At 39.6% G+C, this 15,799-nt stretch overlaps 1 protein-coding gene across 3 annotated transcripts in view; it reads left to right on the top strand.

Annotated features, from left to right (window-relative positions):
• The window catches only part of LOC104612095 (RNA helicase family protein), a 132,487-nt gene extending 117,857 nt beyond the window's left edge, over positions 1-14,630 (top strand). For 2 of the 3 annotated variants that reach the window (XM_010279413.3, XM_010279410.3), the window contains exons 23-24: positions 12,719-12,924; positions 14,093-14,630. In XM_010279413.3, the coding sequence (XP_010277715.1) occupies positions 12,719-12,866 (148 nt within the window). In that variant the 3' untranslated portion in view covers positions 12,867-12,924; positions 14,093-14,630. Of the gene's footprint in view, positions 1-12,718; positions 12,925-14,092 lie in introns of those variants that run through there. The other variant, XM_088895294.1, reaches the window with a different exon arrangement.
• The last annotated feature ends 1,169 nt before the right edge of the window (positions 14,631-15,799 follow it).

The following is a 15,799-nucleotide window of genomic DNA, read 5'->3' as shown; positions in this document are numbered from 1 at the left end:
TTCGGTCAACACCGATATGGCCAAGTCGGTAATGCCAGAGGCACGTGGGATTTACTGTATCACGATTTCTTTTCTTGGGATTTTCGACCGATGTAGTTTCGATTAAGTTAGTTCCAGAGAAGGATGTAGAACATAGAGACCGTTCTCCAGTTCCCCGCATGCGATGAATTTGTTATTCCGTTTAAATGTAATCATATTACTAAAATAAACAGTATATCCATCAGCACACAATTTAGAAACAGAAATCAAATTTCTTCTCAAGTTTTGTACATAAAGACGATCTTTAAGTACAAGGACTCCTTCTCTAAAAACTAATTCCATGGTTCCTATTGCTCCAGCTGCAACACTTGCAATCGTTCCCAAAAATAGTGTCACTTCGCCTTCACTCAATCTTTCGCTAACTTTGAATCCCTGCAGTGAGTTACACGCATGAGTTGAAGCCCCGGAGTCAACACACCAGGACACAGAAGTAACTAACATATTAGTTTCTATGACACAAGTTTCGACGTTACCTTTCTTAGATTCCAGGTAGGCAGGACAGTTCCTCTTCCAGTGGCCGGTCTGCTTGCAGAAGTGACAGACATCAGATGCCTTGTTTTTCTGCTTTTTGGGTTTGGTAGCTTTCTTCTGGGGCTTCTTTGCCTTTCTCTTTTTCTTACCCGATTTGTTAGCTTCAGCAAGCATAACCACAGGCTCATCCTTCTTGAGTAGATCCTTGGCCCTCTGCAACATATTGTTGAGTTCCTGGACGCTGACATTCAGCTTATTCATGTTGTAGTTCATTGTGAACACATTGAAGGAAGAGGGCAAAGAATTCAGGATGGCATCCACTTGCGTGCCAAGAGCTTCGAGTTCGTTAATGTAACTCATCATCTGAGGACAATGGTCATGAACTTTCTACCCCTTGGACATCTGTGCGGTCATGAACAGTTTCAGGACCTTCTATCGAGTAGAACGGTTTTGCTCTTCATACATTGTCTTTAGACTGTCCAATATGTCCTTGGCTAGTTCGATCTGATCGAACTGCCTCTGTATTGAGTTGTCTAGTGAGGCAATGACAAAGCAGCGGGCTAGGGAATTCTTATCCTCCCAATCTTGGTTGTCCCTTCTACGGGCCTCAGAAGCCCTATCACCCGAACGCTCCGGGGCAGGATTTTTCACCACCTTATCTAACTTTTCGGAAGTTAGGACCAACATAAGATTTTTGTACCAGTCGGCATAGTTTGGGCCCTTAAGTTTGTTATCATCTAGAAGCTTTGCGAATTGACTGTTTCCCATTTTCTGATAAAACAGCAAAGACGTTAGCCCACAACCTTAGTTTGATTCATGTTACCTACATAGATATGGTTTTTAACCTATGTTCCATTCCCATTTGTTCATCTCTGAGATTTCCCTCCTTTCTCAGTGACGGAGACGACGAAATGTCTCTGGAAATGTGGGAAATCACATGGGGTGCGTGAAGCCAACTGTTTCAGTTGCATAACCCCACCACTTTTCTGTGACGGATCATATCCACTCATCAAATGAGTTTCCCTTTGGCCTCTGCCAGACAAGGTTCAGAGCCGTTTTTAGGTAAACCTTTCTGTCCAGTGAGTGCTCACCCATCATATTCAGGTTATGCCAAGGTACCGTGAGAGAGTTCCCATTTTCTGGTGAAGCCCCTCCCACATCGGTCTATGACGCCCCTATCATCTTATGAAACACTCTGACAGATCCAACAGCAAATGGATAGCCCAATTTTATGGTGCGTTTCCTCATTACCGAAGGACCCATCATTGTGCTAATGACGGAAGGCCTTTAGAGAGTCCATCGTATGGATCTCCCTATCACATGCATTCATATTTACTGGAGGGAACAAAATTACGCCCTAGTTCTAATTTTAGGTCAAACCAAAGTGGCTCCCACTGACTTTCATAAAGTCAGATTTCTGGTGGGCCTTAATCGGCTAGGGGTTCCGTACGCATCCTTTTTCAGGGTTGTGGGGCCCACCAAGCAAGGAAGGGTCATCCAATGACCTTAAGGGACACCATGGCAATGATGTGCATTCAACCATGGTGTGCGCAAGAGCCACTAACGAGTTATCATGGGCCAAGTGCTTATGGCCCATGGTCGCAGCACATCAAACATCCAATCATCACATGTAAAGGATGAATTGATCCAATCAATTAACTGCTGTAAAGCCCATTTAACAGCCTATTTAAAATCCATAACATTAACAATTAATGTCGACTAGGTATATGGGCTGAATCGCAGTTAGCAGTTCGGCCCATACAACTTTTCTCACAATAGTGGGCTTTTGCAGTTTTAACCCTTTAAAACTGGGCTTTACAAGTGGGCCGAATTAATCCCTGTAATTGAACATCAGATTTGGAACAGCAAGTGTGAGAAAGATGGACTGGAAAACAGTCCCTTTCGAACCCTAGATTCGGTCCAATCTAGTTCGAAATGGTCCGAAATTGATTTTCAATTCAAGAATTAATTCATGAAAGATCTGAAATTAATAATTTTGATTTTTAACAATCACAAATCAACTATGGACTGTTCCCACCACCTGCAAAACAGAGGTTAATCACTAAGGTTGCAGTTTCACAAACTGCAAATCGCAGAAAGCGATTTCTCCATCTGCAAATCTCCAGCGCCGCCTTCTTCTTCAATCAAGAAAATAAAAAAAACAGAAATCCTATTTCTATTGATTTATTACATTCTTGATCAAATCCTATACATTCAGTCTAGAAAAATAAAAAAAAAAATTATTTACAGACCGAATTGAATAAAATAAATGAATAAAAGGAACAGTCCATTAAATCAAAAATAAATAAAGAACAGTTCTAAATAAATTTTGGATTTAACAAAAATTAATTTCAGATCTATCGCCCTTAACAAGAAACAATTTCTTGAAAAAAAGAAAACAATCTGCGCAAATCTTGGCAGAACATCTTCTGTCCATCTGCGCAGGTTCAGATCTGATTTTCTTTTGGTTCAAGATTCGAACCTGTGGCTCTGATACCATTGAAAGAATGGTAGGATCCATCTAATGGACGCCAAAAGGTTGCGGAATGGGTGGGCGAATTTCAAAAATTTTCCTACCTTCTCCCAACTGGGAATCGTATTCCCTAAATTTAGAATACAATATTCAAGGATCTTACTTGAACAATAATCGAACCAGATCTGAACCAAAAAGAAAAATGGAGGATTATACCTGATCCGGAGAAATAGTATCTCCTAAAGTTGGTGTTCACGCCCAAAGAAGACACCAAGATCCGCTCCTGCTGAAGATGACACAGTTGTGGGTGGAACGGAACCAGCAGGGTGCGTACTACACACTGGATCCTTCGCAAGAACCCTCTGGAAACTCTGAACATCGAATCTTTTTCAGTCTTTCTTGCAAGACTGATGTCAAGAACTGATTTCTTGACTCCCTATTGCTGCAAAGATCAAATCTTGCAAGAGGGAATGGCGGCGACTGGAGGAGAACTCCTGGGACGAAGATGGCTGAATTGCTTCTCTTCTCTCTGGAGTGTGTATGAGATCCTATCTCAGTTCGCAGGATGCTTTCTTGCTTGAACCCTTGGTTTGAAAATCTCTTTTCTCTCATGGGGTTTCTCTTCTTTTCTTCTTGATTAAGAAACCTCCTAATTAGGAGTTATCCCAATCCAAATCAGCATTTGGATAGGGGATTATCTTAATCCTATCTACAGATTAAGTTAGCTTACTCCTAATCTTATCAGAAGGTTACCAGATTCAAATCTAATTTGAATTTGGTCTCCTAGAGTGGATAAGATTAAAGGCCCAATCCTTTTAATAACATTAATCTTAGATTCGCCCCACAAATGGGTGATCATATCAGCCCAGCTCGAAATGGGCTTTTGGCCCATTAAATGTTCAGTGCTTAACTAGTTTCCAATCTGCTGCCCAGTTGGGCTTCTTTGTATGGCGTGGGACCCAAGCATTGATCTACACACCAGCCACATGGGTTCGGCCCAGCCTTTATTACAAGGCCTAGCCGAATTAACTGAAAGACTCAGTGAACCCCTGAGCCCATCACATGGACCCTATGGACCCAACACTTACATCAAGTGGTCCCTGGGCCAAGCCATCTTATAAAAACCCAGGGGCTATGGGCAGGTGCAAGATTAGCCCTTCAGGTATTATCCTAAATGGTCTTACACTTGACCTCTCAGCCCTTAATGATCAAGCACTGCCCGACAAGAGAGGACCTCTCCCTCGGCTGCAAGGAACAGTGCCGCACTCTCTACTCACATAGATCCCGGGAATTAAAACCATTTGCAAACATTTTGAAACCGTACATATACATATATATTTTAATTTTGCAAAACAAAATTCCAACGATTGAAATCAACTGCCGGCAATTTGGTTTCCATCAGAGAGAGCGCCTTTCCCGATCATTACCCTTGTCCGACAAAGGGGCTGATCCTGTCACTATGATCACCCACTCAGATGAATTCTCAGACTGTCCCAGCATACCCAGGTTTTGATCCCTGCTAAGGATCTCACTGATTGGCATATCAAAGGCAGCCCGATCCGACACATAGTGAAGTGTCATAATCGAGTCTAGGGGTCAGGTGTAATTTTCTAGTTTTGCCCATCTATCTCCAAGGTCCAGGGCAATACTGAAAATCTGGTCCGGTTCAAGGATTCAAGTAATCCCATACTACATGTGTCTTGGGTCTTACCCTGGTGGCCGAGACAGGCCATCCCAACACTTGGTGGCACACCAGTATCAGCCTTGGCAGGATAAATCTCCCCAGACTTATCCAATGGCTGTGAACGTTTAAAACTAACACGAGTCTCTATAAGTGTCCAGTTTTAGGGTCTTACACAGAATTATACCAAACATCATGAATCAAACATGCACTTTATTTATTTCCACTAAATAACAAAAGTACATCAAATTGGATTGAAGCTAAGGGCATACAAAACTGTCTAACACTCTCCAAATATTCCTCATATGAGAACAGTGGAAAGAATTCTCAGGTACTTGAAGACTTGCCCAGGAAAAGGAATTTTGTTCAAAAAACACAATAAAATTGAAATTGAAGTGTATACTGATGCATATTGGGCTGGCTCTATTGGGGATAGGAAGTCTACTTCTGGGTATTGCTCGTTTGTTGGAGGAAATCTGGTTACATGGCGAAGTAAAAAGCAGAATGTGGTTGCCAGATCGAGTGCAGAGGCTGAATATCGAGCTATGGCCTATGGTGTTGCAAAACTGTTGTGGCTTAGAACCCTTCTTGGTGAGCTCGGGGTAAAGGTCGAGTGTCCTCTCAGGCTGTACTGTGACAAAACTGGTTACATGGCGAACTCTGCATTCCTTATAATCCTTCCGAGATGCAGATTGCAGACGTGTTAACTAAAGGACTAGCTTCAACGAAGTTCCCAGACTTACTTGGCAAGCTAAACATGATTGACATCCATGCTTAGCTTGAGGGGGAGTGTTGGTTCGGCTGTTATTAGTGTTTAAGTTGGTCTTATTTGTGTCTTATGTTCTTAGTTATTGGGCCTAAATCTGTTTAATGTTTTAATTGTTTATTTGTCTAGGTGTCCCATCACTAATCAGGGGCATTCTAGTCCTTTCATGTAATATTATTTTATAATCATCTATATAAACTTGTTGGGTCGGCTGAAGAGTTTAAGCCACCTCTCTCAGATCTTCTTCTCTTCTTCTTCCTCTCCCTCTTCTTCGACTGCTGTAATCCAGCAAACAGATTTCAATTACCTAGCAGTGTTGGTTAGCAGGTATGTGTAGGGAGTGATTTTTTCCTTTCCTATTGGTGTCTGAATGTGTGACAGCAGTGAGTTTTATTGTTGAAACCTGAGACATTGTCTGTTTCAGCAATAATTACCTACTTGTGGTGCACTGTAGTGAGTGCTGAATAGTGTAGGGTGATATTGGTGATTGAAGTTTATCTTTTTTTAACCAATGGAAACAATTGGAGAGAGTAGTGGTAATAAATCAAGTGTTATGATTCCCCCATTTACCTGAATGTATAGATGACATCGATCAAATTAAATGGTGAGAATTATGGGCAATGGGCTAAGTCATTGGATGTTTTTCTTAGAGCCAAGAAGGTAGAACATGTGGAGGAAAAAGCCTCAATTGAATCTTAGGGGTATAGTGAATGGGAACAAGAGGATGCATAGATTATGTTTTTGGATACAACCAAGGAGATTTGGAACCATGCTAAGAAACTCTATTATGGCCAAGATAACACTACTAGAGTGTATCAACTTTATCAAGAGTACTTTAATTTGTAGTAGGGAAGTCAAAGCCTAGAGGAATATTATGCTAGTATGAGAAACATTTGGAATGAGTTTAATGTGCATCATCCCTTGACATCAGATGCTAAAATTCAACAGCAGCAATGAGAACTACTTGATGTAATGAGGTTTTTAGTGGGATTGAAATCTGAATATGAGCCAGTTAGAGCACAAATACTAGGTGGATCTGCCCTTCCCTTTCTTGAGGAGGTGTTTACCCGGCTCCAAAGATTTCTATCGGACCTTTAGAGAGTCCTACCCTCTCTGATAGGTATGCTTTTGTGGTGGCAAGAAGGGGAGGTTGTGGGAATTAAGGTGGTGGAGGTGGATGTGGAGTCCAAGGGAGCCAAGGTGGTCTTATGCTTAATTGTACTGGTGGACGAGGTGGATGTCAAGATTCAGGGGGAGGTCATGCTCGAGGACGGAGCAATGGTCCTAGGAAGCGTGTATTGTGGAGTTAGTGAGAACCAACAAACTGTGACAAGTGGTAGTGGTGCAGTTAGTGAGAACCAACAAGCTGATCAGTTTACCTTCCACATCTACAAGTGCATCTAGGAAGGAAATGGTGAATGTCCCAGATGGTGAGTATGAAAGGTTTCTTCAGGCTTCCTTTCTGTAGAACACAACCACCCTTTCTTACTTAGGTATGGCTTGTTTGGCATCCAAACGTTCCCATTGGAGTATTAAATCTGGAGCCTCCAATCATGTGACTTGGACTCCAGGTGTGTTTTCTTCTCTATCTCAGTCTTCCACATCCCAAATAGTTACCCTAGCTAATGGTTTTACCTCTCCTAGTTGTGGTGTTGGTAATGTTGACCTTACATCTTTATCTTTATCCTTTGTTTTATATGTACCCAAATTCCCATTGAACCTCATGTTTGTCAATAGATTGACGAAGTCTCTTAATTTTTCCAGCACCTTTTACCCATTGTGTTTTTTACGATCTCAAGACGGGGATGAAGATTGGTGAAGGGCATGAAGCTGGTGGCTTGTATTATCTTGATGGTGGTGGTCCAAAAGTAGCACTCCAATCTTCCCTCACTTCTCTTCAATGACAGTGCAGGCTTGGTCATCTGTTTCTCAAGGCACTCAAGTTATTTGTTTCGTCATTAAGTCATCTTCTTCTTTGGATTGTGAGTCGTGCCAATATGGGAAACATCATAGAGTTACCTTTAGTCCTAGAGTTGATAGTTGGATTTTGAGGATGACATGTCTTTATCTTGTGAAAGATAAAGGATGACATGGCTTTATTTTGTAGTTTTTGCGATGACTATTCAGCTTTATCTTGTGAAAGAAAGAAATGAACTATTCTCTATTTTCCAAAAATTTCATGTTGAAATTCATACTCAACTTGGTGTTCATATTAAAATTCTCTATTTTGATAATGCCAAGGAATATTGTTCGACACCATTTCAACAATATTTAGAGAAACACTATGCAATTCATCAAACTTCTTGTACTTACCACAACAGAATGGCATGGCTGAACGGAAGAAATGACATTTACTCGAAATTGCCTAGTCCATTATGCACAACATGAATGTTCCTAAATGTTTTAGAGTGATGTTGTACTTACATCATGTTTCCTCATCAATCGGATGTCCATGTCTATCCTTGGAAGTCATTCTCCTTTCTCAATCTGGTTTCCTACTCTATCTCCATTTCCCCTTACTTTCACAATTTTTGGTTGTGTATGTTTTGTTAATAATTTAAAGCCTGAAATGGACAAGCTAGACGCACATGCTACAAAATGCATCTTTCTTGGATATTCTAGAACCCAAAAAGGGCATAAATTTTACAATCACAGTTCCCATCATTCATTTGTTTGTCCAAATGTCACTTACTTTGAATCTATTCCCTTCTTTACGAGGCCTGATGTTCCTCCCTCTCCTCTAGTGTTTCCTCCAATGTAGGTTACTATTGAAAGACCACCAATCACAAGTGTATGCTCACATATGGGCACTGGCTCCTCCTCTAATCCCTTCTTCGTCAATGGATCCAACAATTGTTTCCTTTCCTTCTGACCTTGATCTTCCTATTGCATTGTAGAAAGATAAACACGGTTGTACTTCTCATCCCACTTCCAATTATGTTTTTATTTCTCACTTTTCTGCTTTCCATTGACAATTTGTTTCTCTTTTATCCTTTGTTTCTATTCCTAAGAATGTCTAGGAAGCTATCACCTCCCTAAGGAGGTGCCAAGCAATGGAGGAGGCGTTGTTTGCACTTTCACATAATCACATGTTGGAGCTTACAACTCTCCTTCCTGTTAAGCATGTTGTAGGATGTAAGTGGGTGCATACTATAAAGTATTTACCAGATGGAAGTGTGGAAAGGTTGAAGGATCGATTGGTGGCTAAAGGTTATTCCTAGTTATATGGAGTTGACTACATAGGAACCTTCTCTCCAGTTGCCAAGATTGGATCTGTTCGAGTTTTGATATCTTTAGTAGCAATGTATAATCAATGTTTTAAAACACAGAGGCGTGACACGAGGTGCAAACCTCTAGCATGCCTCATGAAAAAAGCATATGAGGTGTACACCTATAACATGCCTCATGAAAAAGCGTATGAGGCATACACCTGTTGCACCTGAGGCGTACGCCTCAGAGGTGTCAACGCCTCTGACATACACCTCAAGGCGTTTTGGGAGTGCCTCACCTTGAGGCCCTCCCATGCCTTTTAAAACACTGTGTATTATTGGCTCCTTTTATAGCATGATATAATAAAGTGCCACATGGTGACCTCGAGAAGGTATACATGGAGCAACCACAAAGGCTTGTTGCTCAAGGGGAGGATGGTAAGGTTTGTAGACTTAAGAAGGCAATCTATAGGCTAACACAATCTCCACGTGTGTGGTTTGGCAAGTTCAGTGAAGTAGTAAAAGACTTTTGTATGAAACAGTGTTAAGTTGATCATTATGTGTTCGACCATGAATCTGAAGCTGGGAAGATTTAGTTGGTGGTATATGTAGATGATATTGTCATAATTGGTAGTCAGTGTAGGGATTGACAGATTAAAGGTTTTTTTGCATCATCACTTTCAAACAAAAGATCTTGGGGAACTGAAGTATTTTTTGGGAATAGAAGTTGCAAGGTCGAGGCATGGTATTAATTTGTACCAAATAAGGTATGTTCTTGACTTGCTAGAGGAGACAAGACTATTAGGTGCCAAACCAGCTAAAACACCCATGGAACCAAATGTCAAATTAAGTACTGATACAGGTGAAGAGTTTGAAGATCATAGGAGGTACAGAAGGTTGGTGAGTAAGTTGAACTACTTAACTATTACTCGGTCGTGTACATCATTTGCAATTGGTGTGGTGAACCAATTTATGTAGAATCCTCGGGTTCCAATGAAGGAAGGTGAAATCCATCATATGGATGGCCGAACCATGCTAGATGGTTGGGCAAAATTTTAAAAATTTTCTTTCAGCCTTCCAAGAATCCTATTCCCTGATTTAGAAAAATTGCATTTTTCAGTGATTGTTCTTGCATCGAAAACGGACCAAATCTGAAACCAAACTAGAGGGAGAAGTATACCTGATACGGATTCCACAAATGTAGCTCCCAAAGTCGTAGTTCACGCCCAAATTAAATCCCAAAACCAGCCTCCACTGAAGATGGTGTAGCTTGGAATGAAGCCGGTTCAGCAATGCAGTTTTCAGCAAAACTGCGATCCAACTCTTTGGATCGTACAAGGGAGGTGAGCATGAATTTTCTCTGATATTTTCTTGCAAAAATCAGAAACAAAACTAATCAAGATCAGTCACCCAAGGAGAGAACGAATTAGGGTTTCTGGGGCGGCAAGAGCAGAGAGAGAGTTGATAGCAGAGTGATCTAGAGCAAGTCGAACTCTCCTTAAGGAGCACCTCTCCTAATTGGATTAGGAGGTTCCTAATCCAAATCTTTATTTGGATTTGGACTCTCTTAGTGGATAAGACTTATCCTCTTATCAAAATGGATGCTCCAGACCCTTATCCAAACCCATATTCGCCCATGTTACATGACTGCTTAAGCTGTCACGTGACATCTTGATTAATCCAAATAGTCATTGGCTTTAGGCCCATTAAGCAAGTTGCTCATGTCCCTACTCCCTAGGTAGTTGCTGGCCCATTTAGGTTCACTTTGTATGGCGTGGGCCCCCAACAATGACCTTACATAAGCCCACATGGGTTCAGCTCAGCCTCTAAGAAAAGGCCTAGCCGAATTCACTGTCAAGTATAGTGAACCCCTAAGTCCATCAGTATGGGCTCTTAATGGGTCCAACATTTACAATTAAGTGATCCTTGAGTCCAGCCATCCTATGAAAGCCCAAGGACAATGGACTTAAGTAAGATATAGCCCATCAGGTAAACAGCTCCCAATGGTCTCTTACACTTAACCCCTCAACCCATAATGATCAAACACTGCCCGACAAGGAAGGACCTCTCCCCTGACTGCAAGGTGCAGTGTTGCACTCTATGCTCAGATGGGTCCCAAGAATTAAAACCTTTTTGCAAACACTTTTTCTTAAAACATAATATATATATATATATAAATATATTTTGCAAAACAAATCTCAAACACGGTTGAAATCGACTGCCGACAATTTTGGTTTTCATCAGAGAAAGTGCAGTCCCGATCATTCACTTTGTCTGACAAAGGGGCTGATCCTATCACTATGATCACCCACTCGAGTGAATTCTCAAATTGCCCCAACATACGCAGGTTTTGACCCCCAAAGGATCTCACTGATTGGCATATCAAAGACAGCCCGATCCGATACCTAGTGTAGTACCATAATCAAGTCTAGGGGTTATGTGTAACATTCCAGTTTTGCCCATCAGTCTCCAAGGTCCAGGGCATAACTGAAAAAAAGAATGTCCGGATTCAGTACTTCAAACAAACACACACGTGCTTCGGGTCCAACCCTAGCAGCTGAGACAAGCTGCCCCAAATTCTTTAGCAGCACATTAGTGTCAACCTTGGCAGGATAAACTCCCCAAGTCTATCCAACGACTGAGAACATTCTAACTAACGCGAGTCTCATATGTGTCCAGTTTAAGGGGTGATTACACAGAAACACACCAATCATAATATGAAGCAATTATGTACTATGATTCATTTACAATAAATGTATCTGTACATCAATCTTATTGGAGCTAAGGGCATACACTGTCTAACATCCAATTGGGATACAGTTCTAAGGATTGTTTGATATTTGAAGGGAGCTCCAATTGGGCTGCCTCAATTTTTGAAAGAAGATCCACTACAAAGTACACACTACATGTGAACTAGTGTGGTTGAAGAACCTTTTGCAGGAGATGGGATTCTCAATTGACAGCCCTATGAAGTTGTATTGTGACAACCAAGCTACAATCCACATTTCTTCTAATCCAGTTTTCCATGAGAGAACAAAACACATAGAAGTTAATTGCCACTTTGTAAGAGAAAAGATGCTCAGTGGAGTGATAAGTACAATACATGTGAATTATGAAATCAGTTGAGTCGGGGGAGAGTGGGCTACATATGTAACAAGCTGAGATTATATGACATACTCACCAGCTTGCGAAGGAATGTTAGAATCAGCAATCATAAGGGTAGTTTGGTCTTTTTATTTTTTATTAGAGTTATGTTGTCCTTTTTATCTTTGTTTTAAGTTGTTTCCCATACTCAAATAGGGACATAAGTCTTTGTACACCAAGACGCATAACATATAAATAAGAAGGTCGGCTGAGAGTGGGTGATTTTTCTCCAGCCGTTCTCTCTATTCCCTTTGATAAAACTCAGATTAGATGTTCGTATAAGTCCAGATCAAAAGAAAGAGAGGGAGAAGGAGGAGGAGGAGAGAAAGAATAGTCTCAGCCAAACTAGAGAGAAAAGTCCCCCTTCTCTAGTCGGCCACTCTTTTATTTATACCCTTCTAAAATATACAAGAATTACTATTGTGCCCTCACTTAAGTGAGAGCAAAATCAGCTGAACAACTAATATAATAACTTAACATAAAAAGTCTATACTACCCTTCTACAGCCGACTCTAACACCCTTCCTCTTCTTTCTCTTCTATTCTTTCTTCTTTCTTTCTTATTTCAGACCTAGAACTGAACCAGTGCTAACTGAACCATTAACAAGTATGAAATATTTTATGGTAAATGAGATGGATAATATTTTCTTTTTTTTTGTATGACAATATGCTATATGTAAAATCCAAATATACATTTTTGGGCAGAAAGAGAATAAAGTGAAGTATCTATTTGAAGTCCAGGTGCAACTATTATGCGTAAAATGTCTCACATCATGATAGAGATATTGTACCATGTCTTCCCCCTGATGCTTCCATTAAAAGTTTAATTTGCACCCAACTTTTTTCCCCTTGGTTTGTTTTGAACTTTGCATCTTGATGAAGCAGATGCAAAATTTGCATGACACCACTTCTGCAACTTTGTTTCCTTTTCTGCAGAGTTAATCCAAAGTGGGTTATCTTCCATTCTCTTGTTTCAACTGATCGACAATACATGCGCAATGTCACTGCTATTGATCCTTCTTGGCTGATAGAGGCAGCTCCTCACTTTTATGAGCACCAAAGAGGCAATCCTGTTGCATACTGACTACATCCCATGAGGCATTTTCTATTTCCATTGGAATTGAGGCCCCGTTCGCTTTTTGGTAAGTTACTTACCTGGGTAAATGCAGTTACCTGGGTAACTTTTTTCTGGGAAACACTTACCCGGGTAAGTGCATTTACTCATGATCTTTTATTTCTTATGTAAATAAGGCAATGACCATTTTAGCTATAAAAATCCATTATTAAAAGGGGTATTTTTGTCCCATTCAAGTGTTGGCAACTTCCCCCTAGTTGGGAAAGTTATTTACCCACCTAGGAGATGGGTATCACTTCCCAGGAAAATAAACTTTCCCTGATCTCCACATAAATCTGAAAAAAGAATATGGGATTCTTGGTCAATGGGAACCAAAATCCCATTAACCAACTTTCCCCCCTCTCAAAATCCAAAAAAAAGAACGCCCCCTAAGAGGATTTAAATGGTCCAACCCCAAGAAGCTGGTATTCATATAATCTTACCGGCTGGTGCACAGGACATAGGACAGATATGGGTGATAGGTCCAACAATTTGGGCTTTTCCATGAAAAGTATTTGCTTGGGCATGGAAGAGGTGACTTGGGTCCTGTCCGATACAAGGTGCTGCACATCAATCAGACCAGTATTTGGAGAGGGCTCCATTAGAGTTTGTGCCAGAAGAAAAATAACTGCTTTCAGGGCGTTAGGTATAAATTTAAGTAACATATTGATTGTCCTTGTTCAGTTACTCACCTTTTTATATATTTTTTTATTTGTTCCCCTATACATTCCTATTGATTTATCTACAAGGGAAAATTCCCGATTAGTACCCTGTACTTTGGGCCTAGTGCCATTTTGGTCCTCAAACTTTCAAAACATGCCAATTTAGTACCTACCGTTAACCAGCCCTTAACCAGCCATTAAGTGACATTTAAAAAGATGCAAATGCCCTTCAAGTATCATCTAATTTTCTTTATCAACCATTCAAACATTGATAAAAAATGAACAGTCCTAAATCCTTGCCTCTTCTATTCAAGAAAGTTGGGTCACCAAAATACCCACTAATTGGGAATTTTCCCTATCTATAAGGTCCTTATAATGTTTTTTATCTCATGTAAGATCTTTTGAACTCAATTGAGGTGCTTCCTTTGTTTAGAGTCATATTTTTGGGCATAAACATCCACTTCTTGTGCTAGTTTATTATTGTTTTGCACCACAGTTGATGTAATGCAGACTATTCAATTCTTGGATCCATAGGGTTTGAAGCTTCCGAAGAGTTTTGGTTGTTTTGTCCGTCAATGCAAGAGAGCTTGTGAAAATCCATTATCAACATCTTTAAGCATATATTGGGTGCTGCATGTGATTCCAAAGTGCCAGAAGATGCTGTACATAAGCTTCGCTTGATATAAATGCAGCAGACCATTTAACCTTCATTGTCTAAAAGGTTCACCTTGATGACACAGGATGGTGTTTCTGCAAAAGAGGAGCATCTAGAACAATAGTAATCAAGAGTCAGGTTTAATAAAGATTGGATCTTCAGTACCTTTGCTTTACTGTCAGTCCTGGTTGTGACAATACTTGAGAAGTTAGAATCATAGAACTAGATCGTTAAATTAAACGGTAAAGAAAAAATTTCAGCTGATGGTTCAATTTTATTCACTTGTCATAGTTTGGTTAGCTGATGCACGGGTCTGGATTGAGACTGATAGTTGAACCTGAACTAAATTGTATTGAACCCGTTTTCTGTTTGATCCATAGTTTTGCGATGCTAGTGTGGAACATTAGTTGAACTGCAGTCCTTGAGTGTTTGTTTTTTTTTTAAGAGACTATATTAACAGAAACTAAAAAACAAGGGGTCCATACAACCGATACGCCGGCCTGTATTGGTGCCTGTTTCTCTATTTTTTTTATTTTTTTTTTTCAAATCTGGTTCAGGGGGGTTGGTTTAAAGCCTGTCCATCTCCTGAACCACTGTCTGACCCAAAACACTCGCTGTATGGGCGTATTGGGAAGGACTCATATAGCCTGATGCATATCGAAATTTTGAACCTTGCCCAGTGGAGAACATCCCAATTCCCAAGGTATCCCAACAAAAATATAACCAGTCTTGCGGTAGAAATATTAATCTTGAGATTCAACTTGAGACACTTCTATGTCCTTTTCAATACCTCAGATGCCTGCCTATTTTGAGTTGAGATTTCTCGCAACAGTTATAGAAACTAGGGGTGCTTACGGGGTTCAGTTAACTAAACCATGTACCTTTTTATAAGATCAACCAGTCTTTCGGTTTTTGAAAAATAAAAAATGGAAACCGAATCAAAACCAATTGGTTAATCGGTTGACCGGTTTAGTTTTTGACAAGTTCTGTTCTTCAGTTTTTTGGTTTTATGAAATTTAGAATGTATATTATCAATAAATATATATAATTATAGAATATAAATACTAAACGTATATGTAATATTTTATATTATACTATATTATATTATATTATGATATTATATATATAATGCATATATATAATATATACTATATGAACTATTAATTAACAATTTTACATCCAGTTAAAAAAATAAAAGTATAATTTTTATCAATAATAACAATTAATAATTCTTTTTATTATTTTATGTAAATAATATATTTAAGTAACTACTAATATATATTTATTATGTTTAGTTTATAAATTATTTATTATCATTAATAATTTAGTTTTAAAAATTATTGTTAGCAAAAGTACCAAATTACCCTTATACATATAATCATGTAGAAAAAAGAGAGACTATTCTTCTTCTCCAATGGAATTATAATGAATCTTCTAACCCTTTTTTCCTCTTTCTTCCTTCAAGTTCTACCTCATTCCTTTTGTAATCTTTTTCACAAGTCCCAACAAATTGCAACATCAGTATGTTAGTATCACTGTGAATATTAAATAGACTTGTCAATACATACAACCTTTAGGATGCATAT

This window comes from Nelumbo nucifera, chromosome 1, assembly GCF_055504915.1.
Source record: "Nelumbo nucifera cultivar China Antique chromosome 1, China Antique-T2T, whole genome shotgun sequence".
NCBI classification, from domain to species: domain Eukaryota; kingdom Viridiplantae; phylum Streptophyta; class Magnoliopsida; order Proteales; family Nelumbonaceae; genus Nelumbo; species Nelumbo nucifera.
The sequence above is the reverse complement of the archived record's forward strand: the minus strand, read 5'-3'. Positions and strand labels throughout refer to the sequence as shown.